Below are 21052 nucleotides of genomic sequence, written 5' to 3'. Positions count from 1 at the left end.
AAAATCAAGTGAATTATTTCCTTTGAATAAAAGATTAAAATGCAATACAAAATGCGGCAGTTCAACAACCATCAGTTACTACTCAATGTTAGCATTCAGTGCAAACATAATATATAATCAGTCTAATTTGATTGCAAGGCAAGATTACTGGCCAAAAATGTTCCCTGAAATTTAAATTAAGATTTTATTAATAACTAAAAGTTGATGTAAATAAACACAGCAGGGAAAAGCAAAACAACAAAATATGTATATACATATATCAAATAAAATTAAAATAATAATAATGCTTAACTTCTTTGAAGAATTGCCTATTTTAGTATGAGGATAAGTTAGAGGGGGCTACATACCTCATAATAGCACACACATCTCCGGCAAGGTTCCTTCGACACGCTGTGAAGGTGAGATACTCCGTTGGGTTCAGGCGGTATGTGTCAATCATGAAGTTACGATATGCCATGAATCTGTCAAGACAAGATGGTATGAATCTCTTTATTTTAATTTATTGATTTGGGTTGTGAAGTCAAGGATTCTAAGAGAAGCAAACTTAATCAATTAACTAGCCAAGAAAACCATGCAAGGAATGGCGCTTCAGTTTTAGATGTTGGAGGAAAACCCCAGAGAATTATTCCATCTTTGCAAGGGCATAGTCGTGTCAGCGACGAATGCAGTGCACGGAGCAAATATTTGACTTTTTTGTAGTAGTCATGGCAGTGCGGTAAACCAGATATCTGAAAAGCGACAGTCGTAACTCGACCTAGCAATCAATAGTCGCGACTTCGACACTGATCTGTCTGTTTGATGTCTGTAGTCAGATACTATCTAGCAAGGGGAGATAGTCATTGGAGTTTAACTCCTAATCTACCCAAGAGTTATACATCATTCCAAAACACCAAACAATTTTGAAATATTCCCGTTAAAGACAAATTGCAAATCACTGGCTTTCCCAACAACATTGTATTTTCACTGAAAATTCTTATTGAGCAGAAATGAGTTTTGAATATGCTATCAATATTTTGCCACAAATAAACCCTGAGAAAGTAATTTCATTAAGCAATGCTTTTCAACAACAAGCCTTAGGCTCAATTCTGCTAAGCACTAAGATTCATCTTAAGATGAGTTGTCAACATCACTATGGTGTGTTGTCACATCACACTGATAGCAATCGGAGACTTTGATTGCTAGGTGGCAGCAGACTTACCAGGTAATTCCTGTGGCTCACGTAGTTATGAGCATGCGCACATTACTGAGAGCAACGGATTTACTTGGCAAGTCTGCTGCCACCAAGCATCCCAAAAGTCGCCCAATAAGATTGTTAAACGTTTTAAGATCAATCTTAGATCTTGAAACGTTTCTAGCAGAGGATTAGGTTTCATTTATAGCTTCATCTGCAATAATCTTGATTAGCATCCAGCCTCCCTTAATCCAACAGCTTTTATTTCCAATCTTGAAATGATAAACTTACACTTCAGGAGACTTGGATTTATTCTTGCCGTTGAAGAACTCTGGTAGTGCTCTTCTTTCGATGGCATGGAGACTGTTATAATCAAACCATGCAGAGTAGCTTGGTACGATGATGTGGTGGGTTTGTTCAGTCACTTGTTCTTCCTGAGTGTCTGGGGTTTGTTTCTCTTTCTCTTCTAGCTCTGCACCTGTCACTAAGGCTGCTGGTTCACCATTCAACTGTATGAAGATATAATGGAATTACAGTTGACGTTACTGGTTCATTATTTAGCTTTATTGAGACATAATGAAAATACAGGTAAGGTTACTGGTTCAACATTCAGCTGTAGAAAGACATAATAGAAGTACATTTAAGGTTGCTGGTTCACTATTCAGCTTTAGTAAGACATAATAGAGACAAATTTATCAGATATCAGATATTTGTACAAATAGGAACTTTCGATGACTTAAATTTTGAAACAGTGAATGATTACCAATGCAGGAAGATATTACTTGATTATTTAAAAATCCAGAGAGTTAAAAAAACGATGGCAGAAGGAAAATAAAGATAATCAGATAATTTGAAAATATTAAAGTGTGTTTGTAGTCAGATACTATCTAGCAAGGGGAGATAGTCATTGGAGTTTAACTCCTAATCTACCCAAGGGTTTATACATCATTCTAGCAACACACACCATTACTTTATTCTCTAAGATGTTTACGTTGATAAGAAAGCTCAACGTCTTACCTTATCTTGAGATTCATCTTGTAGATCATCCATCTCCTGTAAGGATCCTCCTTTGATTGGCTGTAACTCTGTGTCACGACCACTTCGACTTGAAACTAAATAAATATAAACAGCAAATGACAATAATGTTCAAATAACTGCATGCTTTAAATTGACATGTACAAACAAAACTATAATAATCAACATACACACAGACATAAATAACCTTGTTGGTTTTTTACTGTTATTTTTAGGAAAAAATGAGAGGAAAACTATTAGAAATACATGATATATTTTAGAGCTATAAATTCTATGTTTACATGGGAAACGTAGGAACATGTCTATTCAATGCCATATTCTGTCTTTGACCCTCTTGTCTGAGCAAAGGTTTGTTAAATAATAATCCTCGGTCTCATTCATTCTTAGACCAGACCTTACAACTTACTAATATGGGAATGTAAAGTATCACTAAAATCGAAATTAGACCCATGTTAATCTTTTCTGCTCCTGAGCAGAAAGGTTTAAAACATGTCTGTTTGATGTATGTAGTCAGATACTATCTAGCAAGGGGAGATAGTCATTGGAGTTTAACTCCTAATCTACCCAAGGGTTATACATCATTCTAAGACATCAAACAGTCATGAGCTATTACTATCAAAGACAAATTGCAAATCACTGGCTTTCCCAAATATTTTACTTTGCTTCTACAATAGGGCTTGATATGTAGTACAGTCTGACACAAACTATGCAGTTTATTTAAAATATATTGTGCAACTGGAAAAGCTTTCAGGTTGTTATATCTTGAACCATCTTTTCCTTGATAACCAAACATCTTAGAAAATGTCAAGCAATAAACCACATGGGATACTGATTTTGAAATAATGTCTGGCGAACAAGGAAAAATTGCCTTAAAAAAATCTCCTAGACAAATCTGAAACTCCATCCAAGTTATGTGCGACAACGACCCTGAATAAAAATAAATAAAAAACCATTGCTCTTTGGCAAAAAGAAATTATACAAGTTGACGCACCTATCTTAGGTAGTTGGACCTCTTCTACAGCTGGTATGACTGAAGGATTATCCATGTCTTTAGTCAGATCTTCAGGCTCCTCATCTCTTGGGATCCGTTTCTTCATAATAGGAGCAGGACTCCGTCCTCTATTCACATCAATAAGAATACATCATCAGTAGAATCTTAAGAAAATTCTGAGATTGTAGAAAATATCTGACAGTGTTCATGTAGGATACAGTGATCATTTTGAAGATGTGTGCGGGGTTTCAGCATGGGAGGCAGGCCAAGGAATCTGAGAGCAATGGCTCATTGATGTGTTATCAAATATTCATCTGTAGTCAGATACTATCTAGCAAGGGGAGATAGTCATTGGAGTGTAACTCCTAATCTACCCATGGGTTATACATCATTCTACAGATACAGTTTTATAGATGATAAGATTTCAAAAATCTAATTGAGTTGCTTTATAGCTCGATGTTAACTTTCTTTTTCTACTGACTTCAGCTATCAAAGAGGACAGAGAGAATCAGATTTAATCTGTTTTTTTTTTTTAAATAACTACTTATTAACTTGGCAGGAGATTGGCTAAACCCATACAGTTATTAGACTTGTGCAAAGATAAAGGTAAAAATAAGTTGACTTCGCTATTTTCATCTTTTAAATGAGCTGACTTACGGTTTCTTTTTCCTCTTGTCTGAGGTTGGAGATGGAGATCGTTTTCTCTTCTTCCCGGCAGCTCCTCGCTTTTCTCTCCTGTCAACATCCGGACTGTGCGCATGCTATGTAACCATGGAAACAGAGAAACAATTGAGTTCATAGTGCGCGAAGCCTGGTTCATATTTCCTGAGAATGCGAACGAGCTTTGACATCACATGGCTGTTTCTGAAGTTAATTTTTAACAGAAGTTGAGCACAAGTCAACTGATACATATTATTTGTTGCGAATTTGTGAGGTCAAAATTCGTATCGCATTCGCATTATAATAATAATAATAATACTTATACTTATACTTAAAGCGCATTTTACAAGATACAATGCGCTGGTATAAAGAAAGCTACGAAAAAGTAAATATGATAAGGATGTTAGATGGGCGTCTTGTCCTTTATCCATCAAGCTGCAGGTAGAACACAGTGGTCCAGAAGCCTAATCTATCATATATAATATATTCAGGGAACATAAAAAAGAAAACAATTACCTGGTTCAAAACCCGTTATACGTAACCATTATACCAGTTTCATCAAAGACTATTTAAATGAAGTTGTTCACAGATTAGTTCTTTGAGAAAGACTCTGCTAGGGTCGAAACATCAGGTTATTTACTATGTTTTGCATTTATACCATTGGTCCTTAAGGTTGATAAGAAGTTTTAAATTGAATGCAGACATATTAGATTCAGAGATGAACGCAAGCTCAGAAGACAAACTCTTTCATTTATCTTTGTGAGCCACATGCAACAACATGTCAGGTTAGGTCAGGTAGGGTCAGGTCAGGTCAGTTCAGGTCAGTTCTTATTCAAATACCTCATCTGACACTTGCTTCGTTGGGTAGACTTTTCTCCTCATGTTCCCAGATCCAATATTAACGACTTCCTTTGCATCACCCTGTTGTATAGAATAGTAAAATAACTTGTCAATCTGTTGATATCATTTCAAAAGTACATTTTTAACAGTAAAGTCAGAAATATTTTTGTCAAAGCTCCAACTACCATTACTAAAGGGACAACTTCCATTGTTGCCATTTCCGTTCAATCAAAAGTAAACTCCAAATTCTCTCGGACTCATTTGGTCCAAGCTTCTAGATACTCACATCTTCATATATTTCATAATCTTCTTCATTCATCCACTCGTTGAACTCCTCCAAGTCAAGCACCCACTTAGCATTTACCTGAGAGGAGGATGACACAAAGGGTGACACACAGGGTGATAAATAATAATAATAATAATAATAATAATAATAATAATAATATTAATAATAATAATAAAAATAATAATAATTTATTAATTTATATTACGCCCATTCCATAACATGTACACAAGCGCATAACAAAATAATTATAAGAATATTAAAAAATTTACAACAGAACAAAAATAAATACCCAACAGATATACAGAATAATTAAACACAAGAAGGGAGGTCGAGAGTTTGTGTCCGCTGTCATGAGAGGATAGGTCTGGCTATCAAATCATGCTAATATGGCAAAAATTTACTTTTGCTGAACAAATAAATCCATGCGGTACCCGCTGCCAAGGGTTTGAACTGCCTCTAGCCATTGGGATAGCTCATTGGTTTAGCGCTCTAGCGATAAGATCGTAGGTTCGAATCCCACCTGAGTGATTTCCTTGTGGATTGTTTTCGCAGAACTTGGGAAAGTGCTGAGTATACAGTGCTTAGGACACATCGGTGTTAGGTTAAAATACAAATTACTGCACAATTGAACTTTATTAATCTGTAGGATCTGTAAGAGAAGGCACTTTTTTTCTCAAAGTCAAGCTATGAAACAGAAGCAAAACCTGTCCAAACTTGAAACAAAACTCAACTAAAATGTTCCTGTGTTGTAGAAAAGGTTACCAGCCAACATTAGAGTGATGAATAATAAATGGTCTACCAGCCAACATTAGAGTGATGAATAATAAATGGTCTACCAGCCAACATTAGAGTGATGAATAATAAATGGTCTACCAGCCAACATTAGAGTGATGAATAATAAATGGTCTACCAGCCAACATTAGAGTGATGAATAATAAATGGTCTACCAGCCAACATTAGAGTGATGAATAATAAATGGTCTACCAGCCAACATTAGAGTGATGAATAATAAATGGTCTACCAGCCAACATTAGAGTGATGAATAATAAATGGTCTACCAGCCAACATTAGAGTGATGAATAATAAATGGTCTACCAGCCAACATTAGAGTGATGAATAATAAATGGTCTACCAGCCAACATTAGAGTGATGAATAATAAATGGTCTACCAGCCAACATTAGAGTGATGAATAATAAATGGTCTACCAGCCAACATTAGAGTGATGAATAATAAATGGTCTACCAGCCAACATTAGAGTGATGAATAATAAATGGTCTCTTCAATTCTTTACTTCACCACAAAACTGTGCAGCAAAATTTCAGCGGTATAAAGTAAAACATGGAAAGTGATATAATTGTGATGTCTTCAATTCTTTACTTCACAATAAAACTCTGCAGCAGTCTTTCAGCTGTATAGAATAAAACAAAATGTCCAATAACGATTTCCGCTAATGGATATAACTTCTTACATTGGAGCTGATCATTCAATACTACTTACTTCCCAAGGCCCATCATAAGTTACCCCTGGTTCTGGGTCACCATGGATATCCGCTGCTGGTACCCATGTATCGTAGCTGTCGGGATAATAGCACCAATGAACTAACATAGACTTCTCTCGTCGCTGTACTGGGCGTATGTATTCCTCTCCTGAGTGAGAAAAAAGACATGAAACTTCATCGTCAGCATTGATTGACTACAACTTGTATTTTCGTCTGGTACAATGACAAGTGCGCCAACATTTGCTTTTTTTATCTGAAGCAGGCCTGATACAAGTATCAGACTGGCTGATGGCACTGAACAAGCGAAAAGGGGCCAAGAGACTTCTAGTGTTTGATACAAGAACCACAGTCTTACCTTCACTCAATGATGGGGGTGGTCCATACACTATGTGTGTTGCTAGTTCAATATCCTCAGTAGTCACAGTTCCCTTCATAAACAACAAAATATAAATAATCACAGAGATTAGCGTGAGAGATCAAGTTATTTTAAAAGAAACTTAATGAGGGTCATCACTGTAGTAAGAGTTTCATTCATCACTTGGGCTTAATGGTAACACTTCAAATCTCAACTTAGGCCATACGGGCTAAACTGCACCTTCTCATCCTGTTCCGACCTCCTGTGGGTCTAAGAAAACTCTGCAGTTTCAGCACAGTTCAATATTGTTTGTGATGGTTATTTTTGCACTATTTTTCCACCAAGGCTATCAAACTGAAAAAATTTCGAGCCCTGCTACTAAGAGAGAGAGAGGTAGGTCTTGGCCTACCTGGTGTCTTTTGATGATGTCTTTGAGTTTGGCCGTCATCTTAGGGTCCACCTCATCCTGGATGTAGACGACTGGCAAAGAGAAACAACGATTCTGAAGAAGATTCTTCTCAATACTCATGAACATCTCCACGTTGCGGTCGACTCGAGATGGGGATTGGAAGTCAAAACGCCTCCTATTGAAGACAGTATGGGTGAAATGCAATTGATTATAAGCTTATAAATGTTAATCACACTTAGAAATAGATCAGTTGAAAGAAACAAGTTCTTCTTACTAATACTATCTATTCCTGGAAGTAAGAATCCTGTGAATATCCTGTGAAGTCCTAGCACTAGGGAAATAACCTACAGTTGGTGTACATGGTTGATAATTCTACAAGATCAAGATTGAGAATCAACTAAAATGGGGAAGAGGAAAACAGAATTGTTGTCAAATTCGACATCTGACTTGTTGCAAGTTTACTGTGAGGTTCTGTTCCCTTTCACAGAAATGACTTTCTATAATTTATGATTAAAATGCTTGGTTATATCATTTACACATACCATCCTTGGTCACTTTTAAACTTGTAGACGGCCATCAGAATGTTGCAGAGTCCGCCACCAGACTTAAAGTCCATGAAGCATCTCATCTGAGAGAAAGATAGTAATTTCATCTCAATTACTGAACATCGAGACGTGTTGATTCTTTGTAATTTTTTTTATGTTGAGAGGGCAAGGCAATTTCAGTTAACAAAGGGAACTTCCATTGACAAATTATGGGAAAATATTTCTGAGCAGAAATGAGCAAAAAAAAACAGTCACAAAATGTACAGGTGACATGGTAGTTTGGCTAGTAACCTTATTCTGGTAGGATCATTTTTGATTAAATTGGTCCCAGGTCCAGGTTCATAGAGCTGCTTATGCAGAAAATATTGCTTAGAACTTGTTTGCCAAGCAGAATGAGCAGAATACTAGTCACAAATGGTAAAAAGTGACATGTAAGTTTGGCTGGTAACCTTATTCTGGTAAGCATAAGTTTGATTAAGATTTGCCTAGCAATGAAATACTCACTGGTAACCTTGTAAGTGCAGGGTTGCTGACGTGACGCCCAAATGCATCTTCCTGGAACTGAAGAAGCTGACCAAGCAGAGTAGCGAGTCCCTTATTGGTCGGTGGTTCTGCTTGAATCCACTGATGGAATGAGAAATCAAATATGGACGATTGAAAACTGATTGTAGAGTATTAAGAATCAACATGGTTTTCTCAGGGTTTGAAATTAGCGGTCGCCCGGTCGCCAAATGCGAGTGAAAATAGCGGCGGGCGAGTGAAAACCCTTTCTCACTAGCCCGCCGGGCGAGTCAAATAGTTATTCCTTTTCACATATAAATGAGGGTTCAGTGGCAAAATCCCGCCGAGTGATTGAAAAAAAAGTTAAGGAAAACCCCTGTTTCTAGTTTTCGGTTTCAAACTGTACAAACAACAAGTAGACAATTTTGGTGGTTAACAATTACATTGAACATGAAGTAGAAGTAAAATCAATTTTATGTATGTTGTCAGCGCTATTTTATGCATGCGCTTAATCTGAACGTGACAATCAAAATATGACAAGTTAAAAATAACCATCACTAATTTAAAGGCATAAGTGTATTTTTTTGCACTTCTACAGTTTTTACGACAGAATAGTTGGATAACTTTTTGAGTCACGCCACCACTTTTTCACTCATTTTTACAAATAAAGGGATATCTCATTGAGATAAACTAGAATTAGATACTATACTATATCATATCAAATGAAAAAGTGGCGGCGCCAGACAGAAACTTTTCCAAATAGTTTAACTTTCTCTAAAAAAAAGGTTATTATATTATTTTTCAAATAATCTTATTTATTTAGGCCTATTTTCCTTTTTTTGTTATTGTTTAACTTTATTAAACACAATACTTTAAACATAAACTTTAAACAAAAAATGTTTTACTTTATTAGCTGTCTAAAAACTCTCAGTTTACTCTCAGTCTGTCTAAAAAATAAAACATTGTAATATTTTGTTAGAATTTTTTTTAAATAAAAAAGTACCCTGGAATATAGCTTATTTTTAGCTTATTTAGAAAAAATATAATTACAATTATTTTGTATTATCTAACCATCAAAGTTTCACATTCATTTTGGGCCTTTTTCTTTAAATATATAACAGATTTCATAGCTATCTTGATAACAGAATAACTGTGGGGCAAACCCATTTTACTCACTCAAAATAATTATCAAGCATGCAGTTTATGGGGGAGGTCGGTGGAGTGAGAACGCCGCCATCTTGAATAAGCTCAATGCACAAACTGCGTGTATTTTTGTGAAAAGAAACAAAGACCCGTGCGTGCGTCCCCCTAAACCAAAACCTTGCAACCAGTATTTATCAATAAAATGAGTAACTTTACACATAGAAATTCATCTTACCCTCTTGCAGTTCCTTTGTAGCCACGATTTCACATTATCTAGCTGTGAAATTGTTTCGGCTGACTCGAAAAACTTGAAATCAGCACCTCCGTCCTTCTTTCTGACAGCCATCTTTGTATGTTCGGTACACATTTTTACCCCAATCGGCACTTGTCTGCAGTAGGTGAAGAATATGTGTCCTTTTCAAGCCCCCAAATCAAAAAATTCGTACCATAAATGCATTAAAATATGGCGAATGATTTTTCGTACATCTGCGTGTTGTATATTTTTCAAATTTTGAAGCACAAACAACAAAGAAATTTGTAGAAATTTATCATACTTTGCCCATGGTAAATTTCGCCAAAGAGCGACCTCTGCGGAAAAAACGGATATGGTGGTTATTTGTTTCAACCTCGTTTTCAGAGACTTTGAGCCATCATCAAGTTTGTACGTAACAGTGAACCAACACGAGATAGACCATGGGCTCGACGCTGATCGTTTATCAATTGGGTTTTGCTGAATGAGAAAAAAATCACGTTGGCCTCGTTGGCGCCTTGATTATTATTCTTAATTGGGCGGAATCTCGAATGCGAAAGAGCAACACCAATTTTTGGATGATGACGTAATTAAAATTCAGGGTGATTTTGTGATGATGAATTGAGGAGGATCGAAGCATATGACTAGTTGACTCGAGAGAGTAGACTAGACAGTTTGGTTGCGGCTTTGACTACATCTGTGGAACAACAACAACAACAACATCTTCTAAGTAAGGTCATGTTCTCTTGTTGTATGTGGGGAATTTATTTTAGAGTTTGTTAATGTTTATTGTTGTTGGTCGGATTCCAGCAGGCACCCACTTAACTTCCGCTTGTGACTAGCTAGCAGAAATCATATTTTTGTGATTATGTAACAATAAATAACATGAATATTTTTTACGGGAGATGATTCCGATGATTGTGATTAGTTGTTTGTAAACTGCCAAAGACTCCCTGCCAAAACAACATGTGAAAAATTAGCAATGTAGTTCTGCCATAACTTAAAATGTTAGTCTTCTTATAAAATATAATATATCCATATTCCATTGATATATCCAGTAAGTTACTGGCCCAGCTACTTAGTAACTGGGCGCTGCATTCCTTTTGTGAAATGTGGACATTATCGGTCACTATGTATGACCATGGAGGTAGAATCTGATAATGTCAAAATTTCGATAAAGGAATACAGCGCCCCAGTTACTGGGTCTATGGATATTGGTAGAAATTAGAAAAACTTAGTTAGTATTAATTAGTAACCTACATTGTACATTTTCAATCATCATAAATAATTATAATAAAAACAACAACATCTGTCAACCAACTGTTTCATTCATACTCAGTAAATTTGAATTTGATAAAACAGGGGACATCGGAATGATCTATTCTTGAATCAACGTGAGTTGTCAGCTTTTACTCTACTCGAGACTATGATTGTCATAGTTGCGATAACGTAACCCTCCTCCCAACGGCTGCAAGAAGGAGGGTTACGTTATCGCAACTATGATTGTCACTGTCAGATTGATTTGTGTGTGGATTGTGTCAGTGTCAGCAAGTCATGCAGTGTGTGTATGTTAATGTTATTGTGGTGTTTGATTGATAGCAAATGTATCACAACTTCACAGACCCTGATTCTGTATTAATGAATTTTGGTGTTGAATGGTCAATCGTTGGAATATAAGCTATCTGAGACATTTCTAAGGGACATTGCCGATATGTTATAATATCATTTCTTAATTTATTTCTTAATATTATTTTCCCTGTGTTTTTATGTTTCAGATTCCAAGCCATAGCATCTTAAGACCATTACCATGGCAACCTTGCTTCATACTCTGAAGTCCCACAGCTCTGACGTTAACTGCTGCTCATTCTCAGCAACCACCTTAGCCTCCTGTTCTGGTGACAAGTCAATCCGACTCTGGAGTCTCGATACGTTTCAAGAGCTTTCTATCTCCCCTCTACTTGGCCACGCCTACTATGTCCATTGGGTTAGGTTTAGTCCCTTTGGTACAATTCTAGCGTCATGCTCGACAGACGGCAAGGTGATATTATGGGATGCAAGGACGGGGGAGACACTGGCAGTCCTCCAGCATCCCAGCAGAGGAATCATTAGAGTTTGTGAGTTCTCACCAAACTCTGAGATGTTACTGACGGGAGGAGCGGATAGTGTCGTCTGTTTGTGGAACGTTCAGACTAAGAAGATGATGAGGTGGGTTTTATCTACTCCTAGAACTAGGAGGCTTAGTCCGCTTTCGTCTCTGTTAACGATAGCGGAACAAAAAACCTCATACATATAGTTCTAGGAGAAGGTTACATCAAAATATCAAATATACATTTTTTTTTTAAGTTGTCAATCTGTCATTTTAAAAATTTTCCCCTATGTTATCATTTCTTTTTACCAACAGTTTCATCATTTACAACAGCCTGGTCAATGAATTATCTGTTTGTAAACTTTCTGTTTATAGAACCTTTGAAGGCCATGATAATGTCATCACAGCCTGTGTTTTTACTCCCGAGAGCTCTTTTGTTGTATCAGCGTGTGCCTCCGGTGATCTTCGCATATGGGACGCCCTCTATGGGCAGGTTAAGCCGCTTTACTTTGACCCAGAATGCCACGACCTTGGTGTTTCTGGTTTGGCCATCTCACCAACGTTTGGCTCAGCAGGTTAGTTTGGTTAGGAATTAAATAGTTTGCACCTCAGGCATATCCCCATAGTTTCACCCATATCCCATTATCCCATTGTCAAGACTGATTGGTGTATGATTATAGCTACCTTTTATGAATTAAAACCCCAACATCCCCTCATCCCTATTTGTCCCTCCCGCCCCCCCCAAAAAAAAAAGTATGAATAAATAAATAAATGTAAACATTTTAATAAATATTGCCATCATCACATCATTAGCAGCCCTTGCAGAAAAAAACTTTCTACAAAATACCACTGATTCTAAACCTCAACTTTCACTATTGAAATGTTCAACAGTTTTTAGATGTTAAATTTGGATCAGAGATAACGAATATTATTTGGTTTTTCCCTTACACCGGTGTGTTAGCACTGTATACAGGTACTTTTTAAAACAGTTACAAATTAAGTTTTTATAAAACTGACTAATTAATGAGAAACTGATTGTAATTATTTTGTTCTTGTTCAGATCCTAATGCTGAGATTAACAATGATCGAAGAGCCTATCTTCTAGCTTCTTGTGGAGGAGACAATCTCGTTAAACTCTGGGACCTCATTGTTTTCCCAGGTATTATATCAAACTTCTATACACTCAGTAAAACTATCTATCAAAATGTTATTGTGTGGGTCGACAAAGTGTCTTTGTAATTTTTGAGCAAATTTGTCAACCCAAATTGAAAGGGCGTAGGAAATTTATTACAGATGAAAAGTTACAATGCAGAAGACATCTGGAAATGTAGTTGTGAATTTAGAGCTACCTTGTCTCCATTTTCCTTTTTGAGTTTGACAAGAATTTCCCAACTTCCTTCCTCAGCTTGTAAGACCAAAGTGCGATGCAGTCTTCCAGGTCATACCGCCAAGGTCATGTCGGTGTCCTTTTCATCTGATGGTAGCGTTTTGGCTTCAGGGTAAGTTGGTTAGCCAAAGTTAAAACGTGCTTCAAGCAGACATATCATAATAATAATAATACACGGTTTTTATATAGCGCTTTTTCACGGGGTGTCTCAAAGCGCTTCCAACATTATTACCCCTGGTCACTGGGCCTTAAATCATTCCTTAAACCATCTCAGCTCCCTGGGGAGTATACAGCCTGTGCGACAATTATATGCGCTACATGGCTAAACCAATCACAAGAACCATCTCTGCCCTCACAGGTACCCATTTACCCCTGGGTGGAGAGAAGCAATTATAGTTAATTGTCTTGCTCAGGGACACAAGTGTCACGACCTGGATTCGAACCCACATTCTGCTGAACATCAGAGCTTGAGTTCGGTGCTCTTATCCACTCGGCCACGAGTGAGATGTTCTCAAAACCTCCTTGAGCCTTCAAAAATGTCTTGAAAAAAGTGAAGCAATCACCAAAGGGAGGAAGAAATAGTCCACATTCTCGTCAAACCTGTAGTTTTTTAAATTCTGGTAATATGCAGAGTCTGTAAACCTCCTGAAAGAGAATAAGGGGGAACCCAGGCCAGCTAGCCATTTTCAGGATCTTTAAAGTTGGCAAATTTCATCTTTGTTCAAACACAACCTGATAACGGAACTCACTTTTTCAATAAACATGTTGATTAGTCATCTGGATATAAAATTATCTGTCACATAAAAGATTCTTTCATGTAAAAATTAACGTTTAAAATTTGTTTTTAAAAGGTTATCTGTGATGCTTTTTCATTTTTATTTTTTACAGAGCTGTAGATAAAATTGTCATCGTATGGGATCCGGTAAGAAACTTATTAGTAATCATTTATATAGATATTTAAATCTGGGCATCCCGGAGGCCATGGTTTCTGTTGCCCTGGTCTTTGTCTTTTAATAAAATGGTTCTTTGCCAAGTTAATGGCCTTCCCTTTTAAAGTTGAAATTCCAGACCTGCTTTATTTCTCTCTTCTTCTAAAACTAAAGTTACATGAGCTCAAGTGTTATGCGGAAAATCATAACAACTATTAATATTAAGTTCTGGTATGAATATTTTTATGATTGAAATCTATTTTTTTATTCTACATGTTCTGTCTTGGCATTTGTGTAAGATAATTGTCATCTTAGATTGATCAGGTTTTCTTGTTTGTTGAAGCTTGAAGGAAAGATGCTGTACACTCTTGAGGATCATTCTCGGTAAGTCACTCTTCTAAAACTAGGACAGAAGATCAACTTTGTCTGCATCAAATGTGGAAGTAATTTCAGAATTGTCATGTTCAATCACAACATTCAATTAACAGATTCCATGTAAAAATTAGCATATCAATTTATAAACCACAAGGTAAACTGACTGAGTAAATATTGATTAATTTAGGGTTGAACAAAGACAAATTGACTGAACCAATGACATCTGCCGTCGATTTCACAAAGAGTTAGGACTCGTTTTATCTCGAGTTAGGAAGAGTAACTCGTCTTAACTTAGGATTAATCTTAAGGTCTGCATGCTACAGTGCATGGTTGGGACTCGTCCTAAGTCCTAAGATTAGTCTTAAGTTAGGAAGAGTTATGTGAAATCAACGGCTGGTTTAACTTACCAGTGGTCTTCTGACTGAGCTATCCAGCCTCATGTTGGTGGTCACCCTATTTTGTCAGTACCTTTGTTGGGTAAACCAGTCAGAAGCCATACAACCGTTAACTGCCATATGGCCAGGGATCACACCCAAGTTTACAATACAACCTGGGAAGCGGAAGCCACAGGGTCACCTTTAGATGATGCAACTTTTTTGTCTAAAATATCAAGTTATAAACCAAAATAGAAAGTGACTGGGTAAATCAAAATAAGTTGGGGTTGAACATAAAAATTAACTTGATGTAAGTGATAAAAGCTAACATGGCTTGTCTGTCTTTGTAGTTATGTGACAACAGTTACTTTCTCCCCTGATGGACGATATCTGGCTAGCGGCTCTAATGACAGAACAGTCAAAGTGTGGAGACTACACACTGCTGGAGAGTTTGCAACGGCACCCCTCTTAAGTAAGGAAGGTTTTATTAGGAATAATATTTTTGATTCCAATGAAGAAGAGAATAATCACTTCAGGCAAATGATTCACAGCAAGGAAGTTTATCCAATTTTGAATTTGTATTCCTGATTTAGAGAAGAATAAGTCCACCTAACGGATACGCAGATCAATGAATATTCATTGAATATGAATAGTCATCGAATATGAATAGTCATCCTAGTCATTAAATTGATTATGAATATTCATTATGCTTATTATTCATAGCTGAAACTGGGACGGCCAGCACTTCCCTAGAGGCTACAGCTCCTCAACTTCAGAACCTACTCCTGGAGTGGTCCGTCAACGATGTCTGTGATTGGCTAAAAGCACTGGGCTTGGAGGACTACCAAAGCAGTTTCCGTGACAACCAAATTGATGGGCAGGAGTTACAGGCCCTGAACACGGACACGCTAGTCAATGATCTTGGAGTCAGTGAGTACAAACAGAAAAACCTCTCTTGATTCTTTGAGACAAGACTACAACCATTCTGAACCCTTCACGTTGCCCTTGAACTGTATCTCAAAAAGGTGTCCTTGCCAGCTCTGTAGTCTTCAACAAATGCATCAGACACTGATGTATTTTACCTTTTTTAATAATGCACACATGATAGCATCAAGATGACACACCCATTTACAATTTTTTTCATAAAATTAAAGATAAAATTCACACAAACTTAATTAAAATCAAACCAAACATTAAACATCACGAAATGCTTCAATTCAGCGTACGTCGGCCAAACTTGAACGATTTGTGTCAAAAATGTCCTGATTTTTGAAAAAAAACTGGGGATAATTCTGATTTTGTGTTGAAGCTACTGTTAAGCAGTTACCTTTTATGTGTTAAACAACAAGCTACTTACCAGCCCATATGGAGTTACTAGATCCAATCTATGATAAAACCTTTCTCAGGAACATAAAAAGTTACACAAAAGTTATCACCAAAATGACTAATTATTGTGCCATTTTGTTCCTACACAGAGGCTCTTGGGCACCGGCAGAAAATTCTACGGGGAATTCAAACGATTCGAGAAAAAGGAAATGGTGCTATCCCCACAGGTGATCAATTGCATTCTCTTGAAGTATATTATTACAATATTTCTTAGACTCCAAGCTTCATAACCAGTTAAAGACCATAGCGGCCACAAGCAGCGTCTACCAGGGGCTGCAAAAATGTCAAAGCTTTTGGTAGCTCAAGGTAGTTTTGGTTTTCAGAATTATCCTTTCAAGGCAATACTGTGTTGAACTTTTAAAATTTGCATAATTTTTGATAAATTCGATTTTTTATCATAACAGATGATGGCATTCCTGATGAATATCTCTGTCCAATCACAAGAGAGCTCATGAAAGATCCAGTTATTGCTGCTGGTAAGTTCATTTTTGGTTAATTTTCTATTAATCCTATCAAAGTAATTCAGATTTGAAACTTCACTAAGGTAGGATATACAATCCATAGTAAGTGTTGGAGTAACAATTTGTCAAAAACGAAATCCAAAGCTTGTGTTCATTTAGAGTTTTTTTCGTTTTTATTATTTCATTTGTTTTTTTCTTCCTGTAACAAACAATTTTGTTTCAAATCATAATAATTTGTACCTTTATAACCCCACAATGTTAAGCATTTGTAAAAAAAAATAAAATAACAATAATTAGTTGTTTAAGGTGCAACAAATAGAATTGTAAATGTTAGTATCATTAACATCACATAGAATTATCCAAGAAAATGTTAAAATTTTTGAGTGTTTGTGAATGTTTTTTTTCTGTTGACAGATGGTTATTCTTATGAGAGGTCATCTATTGAGGCATGGGTCCGAGGCAACAAATCCAGCCCCATGACCAACTCACCTCTTGTACATGCCAACCTCACTCCCAACCGAAGCCTTAAAATGATCATTCAAAGATTATATAATCTGTAACCAAATACGGATGAATAATGATGAGTAGCAGCTGAAATAACTCAAACTCACTTCGACCCAAGTTACTTGAGACGAGCGAGATGATACACACGCCACACATCACGATTGCTCATGCAGCCAGCTAGTTCATCCGTAGTCTCCATCCTTGTATCTTCTTTCATCGTCTCCACCATGTTCTTGATTGGCCTCTGCAGCCAGCTAGTTCATCCGTAGTCTCCAACCCTGTATCTTCTTTCATCATCTTCACCATGTTCTTGATTGGCCTCTGCAGCCAGCTAGTTCATCCGTAGTCTCCAACCCTGTATCTTCTTTCATCGTCTCCACCATGTTCTTGATTGGTCTCCCGCTGCTTGGCTGTCCATGATTTGGCTCCCACAGGATCACCCTACAAGAGTGTCATGATACACACACCACACATCACGATCCCTCATGCAGCCAGCTAGTTCATCCGTAGTCTCCATCCTTGTATCTTCTTTCATCGTCTCCACCATGTTCTTGATTGGCCTCCCTCTGCTTGGCTGTCCATGATTTGGCTCCCACAGGATCACCCTACAAGAGTGTCATGATACACACACCACACATCACGATCCCTCATGCAGCCAGCTAGTTCATCCGTAGTCTTCATCCTTGTATCTTCTTTCATCGTCTCCACCATGTTCTTGATTGGCCTCTGCAGCCAGCTAGTTCATCCGTAGTCTCCAACCCTGTATCTTCTTTCATCATCTTCACCATGTTCTTGATTGGCCTCCCTCTGTTTGGTTGTCCACGTTTTGGGTGCACAGTAGTTAACATCATCTGTATACTAAGATTCCAAGATGATTATCCAAAGACTCTACAATCTGTAGGAACGCTGAGCTTCAATTGCGGCAGCCCCCTGCTCCTAACAAGATGGTCATCCAAACACTTCAACTTTTAATAAAGTAAACTGTGAGTCTTTCAATTAAAGCAACAAATCAATATTGCATTGTATGAAACATAAAACAAAAAGCCCTTCACCTGACCAAAAGGCAGTGAATAAAGAGGAGCAGCAGTGCAGGGCCCAATTTCATAGAGCCGCTAAGCACAAACATTTGCTTAGCATGAAATGTTTGCTTAGATAAAAACAGGAGCTGAATACCAGTAATAAGCAAGATGCAACAAATGGAAATTTGGTTGGTAATCCTGCTTTTATCAAGGAAGAAATTTCCTGCTAAGCAAATTTTTGTGCTTAGCAGCTCTATGAAATTGGGCCCAGAATGCACAATAACTAACGTCTGTTTACAGAGATCTCAATATGAACATCCAAAGACTCTACAATTTGTATGGACGCTAAGCTTCGATTGGATATGGTTTATAGCAACGAGGCAGCCACCTGCTCCTATTGAGCTGCTTAACTAAAGACTGAACTTGTAATGATTGGTTATCAATAATCAATTATTAGCAATCAATAAGTAATCATTATCATGTCACTCAATCAATTGTTGTTCTTTCGAGATAGTACTTATTTTCTTCATTTCATTAAAGAAAATTTAGAAATCAAGATCCACTTTTTCTCTCTTAATCTTTGTAAAGTTAATATAATGAACAACTAAATTTGGTACTAGGACTGAAGTGGGTTAGTGTAAGTGTTTAGCCTGGTTCACTACTTCATGCGAATGTGAATGCGAAGGGAATTTAGTTGCCACAATTAATTCTCAACTCAACAAATAATTTGTTTAGTTGACTTGTGCTCAACTCCTGCAACGTCAAAAGTAGGAAGTATGAATTGGTCTTAAGGGTTAGATCTGTACATGAGTTCATGGTATGTCACATCATCATTGTTAAGATGTTTTGTTCAGAACAATTAAATTGATCTCTGCTGATCTTAAAGGAACACGTTGCCTTGGATCGGTCGAGTTGGTCTTTGAAAAGCGTGTATAACCGTTTGTTATAGAATACATATGATTAGAAAGATAATTTAAAAGTAGAGTATAATGATCCACACAAGTATCACTCAAAATTGCGTGGTTTTCCTTTTACCTCGTCGACAAACACGACCGTGTTAGTTCGCAAAGTAAAAGGAAAACCAAGCAATTTCGAGGCAAATGTGTGTGGATCATTGTATTCTACTTTTAAAAAAATCTTTCTAACCATATGCATTTTATAACAAGTGGTTACAAACGCTTTTCAAAGACCAACTCGACCGATCCAAGGCAACGTGTTCCTTTAATTGTGAGCTGTAAATAGATTTATCCAATTTGTAGAAATGTTTAATATCTTTGCTCTTCACTGAAGTATCATTTTCAAGTTATTTTATCATGTTTATATGTGATATTTGTAGCATTTTTGATGTAACATCTTAATTCAATTAATAAGATAAGATACTTGTAATCGTTGGGGTTCCAAGCACAGATTCAAATTGTTTTCATGATCAGAAAAAAAATATATATTTGTGTTTACAAATTTCAATACAAGTACTAAAGTTAACTAAGTACATGTATATTGTTTACTTGTCTTTCGACATTATTTTATTTCCCTAAATATTTACCATTGTTTTCGTTTATCATTGCATAATTGTAATGATTAAAATGGTGAATGTTATATCGGTATGAAAAACAAACAAAAAAACAAAATAAAACCAACAAATTTATAAGTACACGTATTAATAAAGTAAAATAGGTAGGTGCTACAAATTTTACATGGTTTTCTTATGGGCAAGATTATAATTAAACAGTTAATCATGATGCCAATCAATCGGTATTTAACCAATCAGATATGTTGCTGTATAATTTTGCATACATTTACATAATTGTCTTCAATTAGCTTAGACTCTAAAGAGGACCCATGCTCCATTTGAGTATGCAACAATATGCAAATCTTTTCAGATCAATGTGCTCTTGTACAAGTGATAAATGTGCCCATGTGAACACTAGTGTTTTACATCAGTAGAATTTGAGGATTTGAGTTGTTTTGTTTTCCATATTTGAAGGGAGGTGAGCTGCAATGCAAGAATCAAACTGGATCATTTATGTTGATTCATTTGAAATTTAAGAATTCTGCAAATAGAAAATGTTGGGAGTGTGTAGGTTTTGGCCAGGATTCGCTGCAAGGGAGCCAACATTTGCTGGAAACGTACATTAAAACTGGGTGTTAATACATGTATACATGCAAATAGCAGATAAATCAATGTGTCCAATTATAAAGAAATTGGTCAAACTGACGAAAATGTTACCAACCCCCTGGTTATTTACATTAAATTCGATTCTATTCATACATATATAGCCACATATTTTTTACCATTGGTGTAAATAAAGTAATTATATATAGTGTTCAGATGGGTGTGTCTATTGGGTGTTTAAGAGGTAAACACAATTTACCGCAAGTAAGATGTTTTAACGTGTAACGATGACCAAAGATGGTGCGGTCTGAATTTTATATTTTTTCAATTTTAGCCAAGATGAGTGAAAGTGGAAAGAAAATTACGAGAACAGAAATGGATGATCAAGTACTGGTAGTCGATTTACTTTTTTCTATATTTCCTTGGTATATTATCTGCGAGGTTGAAAGGCACTGGACAATATTGTAATAACTCAAAATTGTTGTTAGCATAAAAACTTACTTGGTAACGAGCAGTGTTGAGCTGTTGATAGTATAACACATTGGGAGAAACAGCCCCCGCCCCCCCCCCCTGAAGTTATAACGTAGTTTTTCAGAAAGGTATATATTCTCACTCAAATAATAAAGACTTCAGCTGAAGCCTTTTTTATGCACCTGAAAGCACATCAAGTAATGCAACAAGGGCGTTTTAATCACTTGCAAATTCGATCACCAATTGAGCCCCAATATTCACA

General features: G+C 36.6%; 2 protein-coding genes across 3 annotated transcripts in view; one reads left to right on the top strand and one right to left on the bottom strand.

Annotated features, from left to right (window-relative positions):
* The window catches only part of LOC117287822 (SWI/SNF complex subunit SMARCC2-like), a 31366-nt gene extending 21343 nt beyond the window's left edge, over nucleotides 1-10023 (bottom strand). For both annotated transcript variants that reach the window (XM_033768356.1, XM_033768357.1), the window contains exons 1-13: nucleotides 9671-10023; nucleotides 8296-8415; nucleotides 7789-7874; nucleotides 7247-7421; nucleotides 6838-6910; nucleotides 6482-6630; nucleotides 4984-5061; nucleotides 4698-4778; nucleotides 3855-3958; nucleotides 3198-3325; nucleotides 2189-2283; nucleotides 1463-1680; nucleotides 348-461 (exon numbers count right to left, since the gene is read on the bottom strand). In XM_033768356.1, coding sequence (XP_033624247.1) covers nucleotides 348-461; nucleotides 1463-1680; nucleotides 2189-2283; nucleotides 3198-3325; nucleotides 3855-3958; nucleotides 4698-4778; nucleotides 4984-5061; nucleotides 6482-6630; nucleotides 6838-6910; nucleotides 7247-7421; nucleotides 7789-7874; nucleotides 8296-8415; nucleotides 9671-9802 — 1553 coding nt within the window. In that variant the 5' untranslated portion in view covers nucleotides 9803-10023. The remainder of the gene's footprint in view (nucleotides 1-347; nucleotides 462-1462; nucleotides 1681-2188; nucleotides 2284-3197; nucleotides 3326-3854; nucleotides 3959-4697; nucleotides 4779-4983; nucleotides 5062-6481; nucleotides 6631-6837; nucleotides 6911-7246; nucleotides 7422-7788; nucleotides 7875-8295; nucleotides 8416-9670) is intronic.
* Nucleotides 10024-10388: 365 nt separating this feature from the next.
* LOC117288501 (WD repeat, SAM and U-box domain-containing protein 1-like) lies at nucleotides 10389-18346 on the top strand. The gene is made up of 12 exons (XM_033769383.1): nucleotides 10389-10415; nucleotides 11461-11890; nucleotides 12147-12346; nucleotides 12832-12930; nucleotides 13177-13270; nucleotides 14047-14080; nucleotides 14431-14471; nucleotides 15187-15308; nucleotides 15560-15766; nucleotides 16312-16389; nucleotides 16627-16698; nucleotides 17098-18346. Exons 2-12 carry the CDS (start codon nucleotides 11493-11495, stop codon nucleotides 17241-17243), a joined length of 1491 nt encoding a protein of 496 aa, XP_033625274.1. The 5' UTR covers nucleotides 10389-10415; nucleotides 11461-11492; the 3' UTR covers nucleotides 17244-18346.
* Nucleotides 18347-21052: the final 2706 nt, after the last annotated feature.

Source organism: Asterias rubens, chromosome 3, assembly GCF_902459465.1.
Source record: "Asterias rubens chromosome 3, eAstRub1.3, whole genome shotgun sequence".
In the NCBI taxonomy this organism is placed as follows: domain Eukaryota; kingdom Metazoa; phylum Echinodermata; class Asteroidea; order Forcipulatida; family Asteriidae; genus Asterias; species Asterias rubens.
Note: the sequence above shows the minus strand (reverse complement) of the source record. Positions and strands in the feature narration are given on the sequence as shown.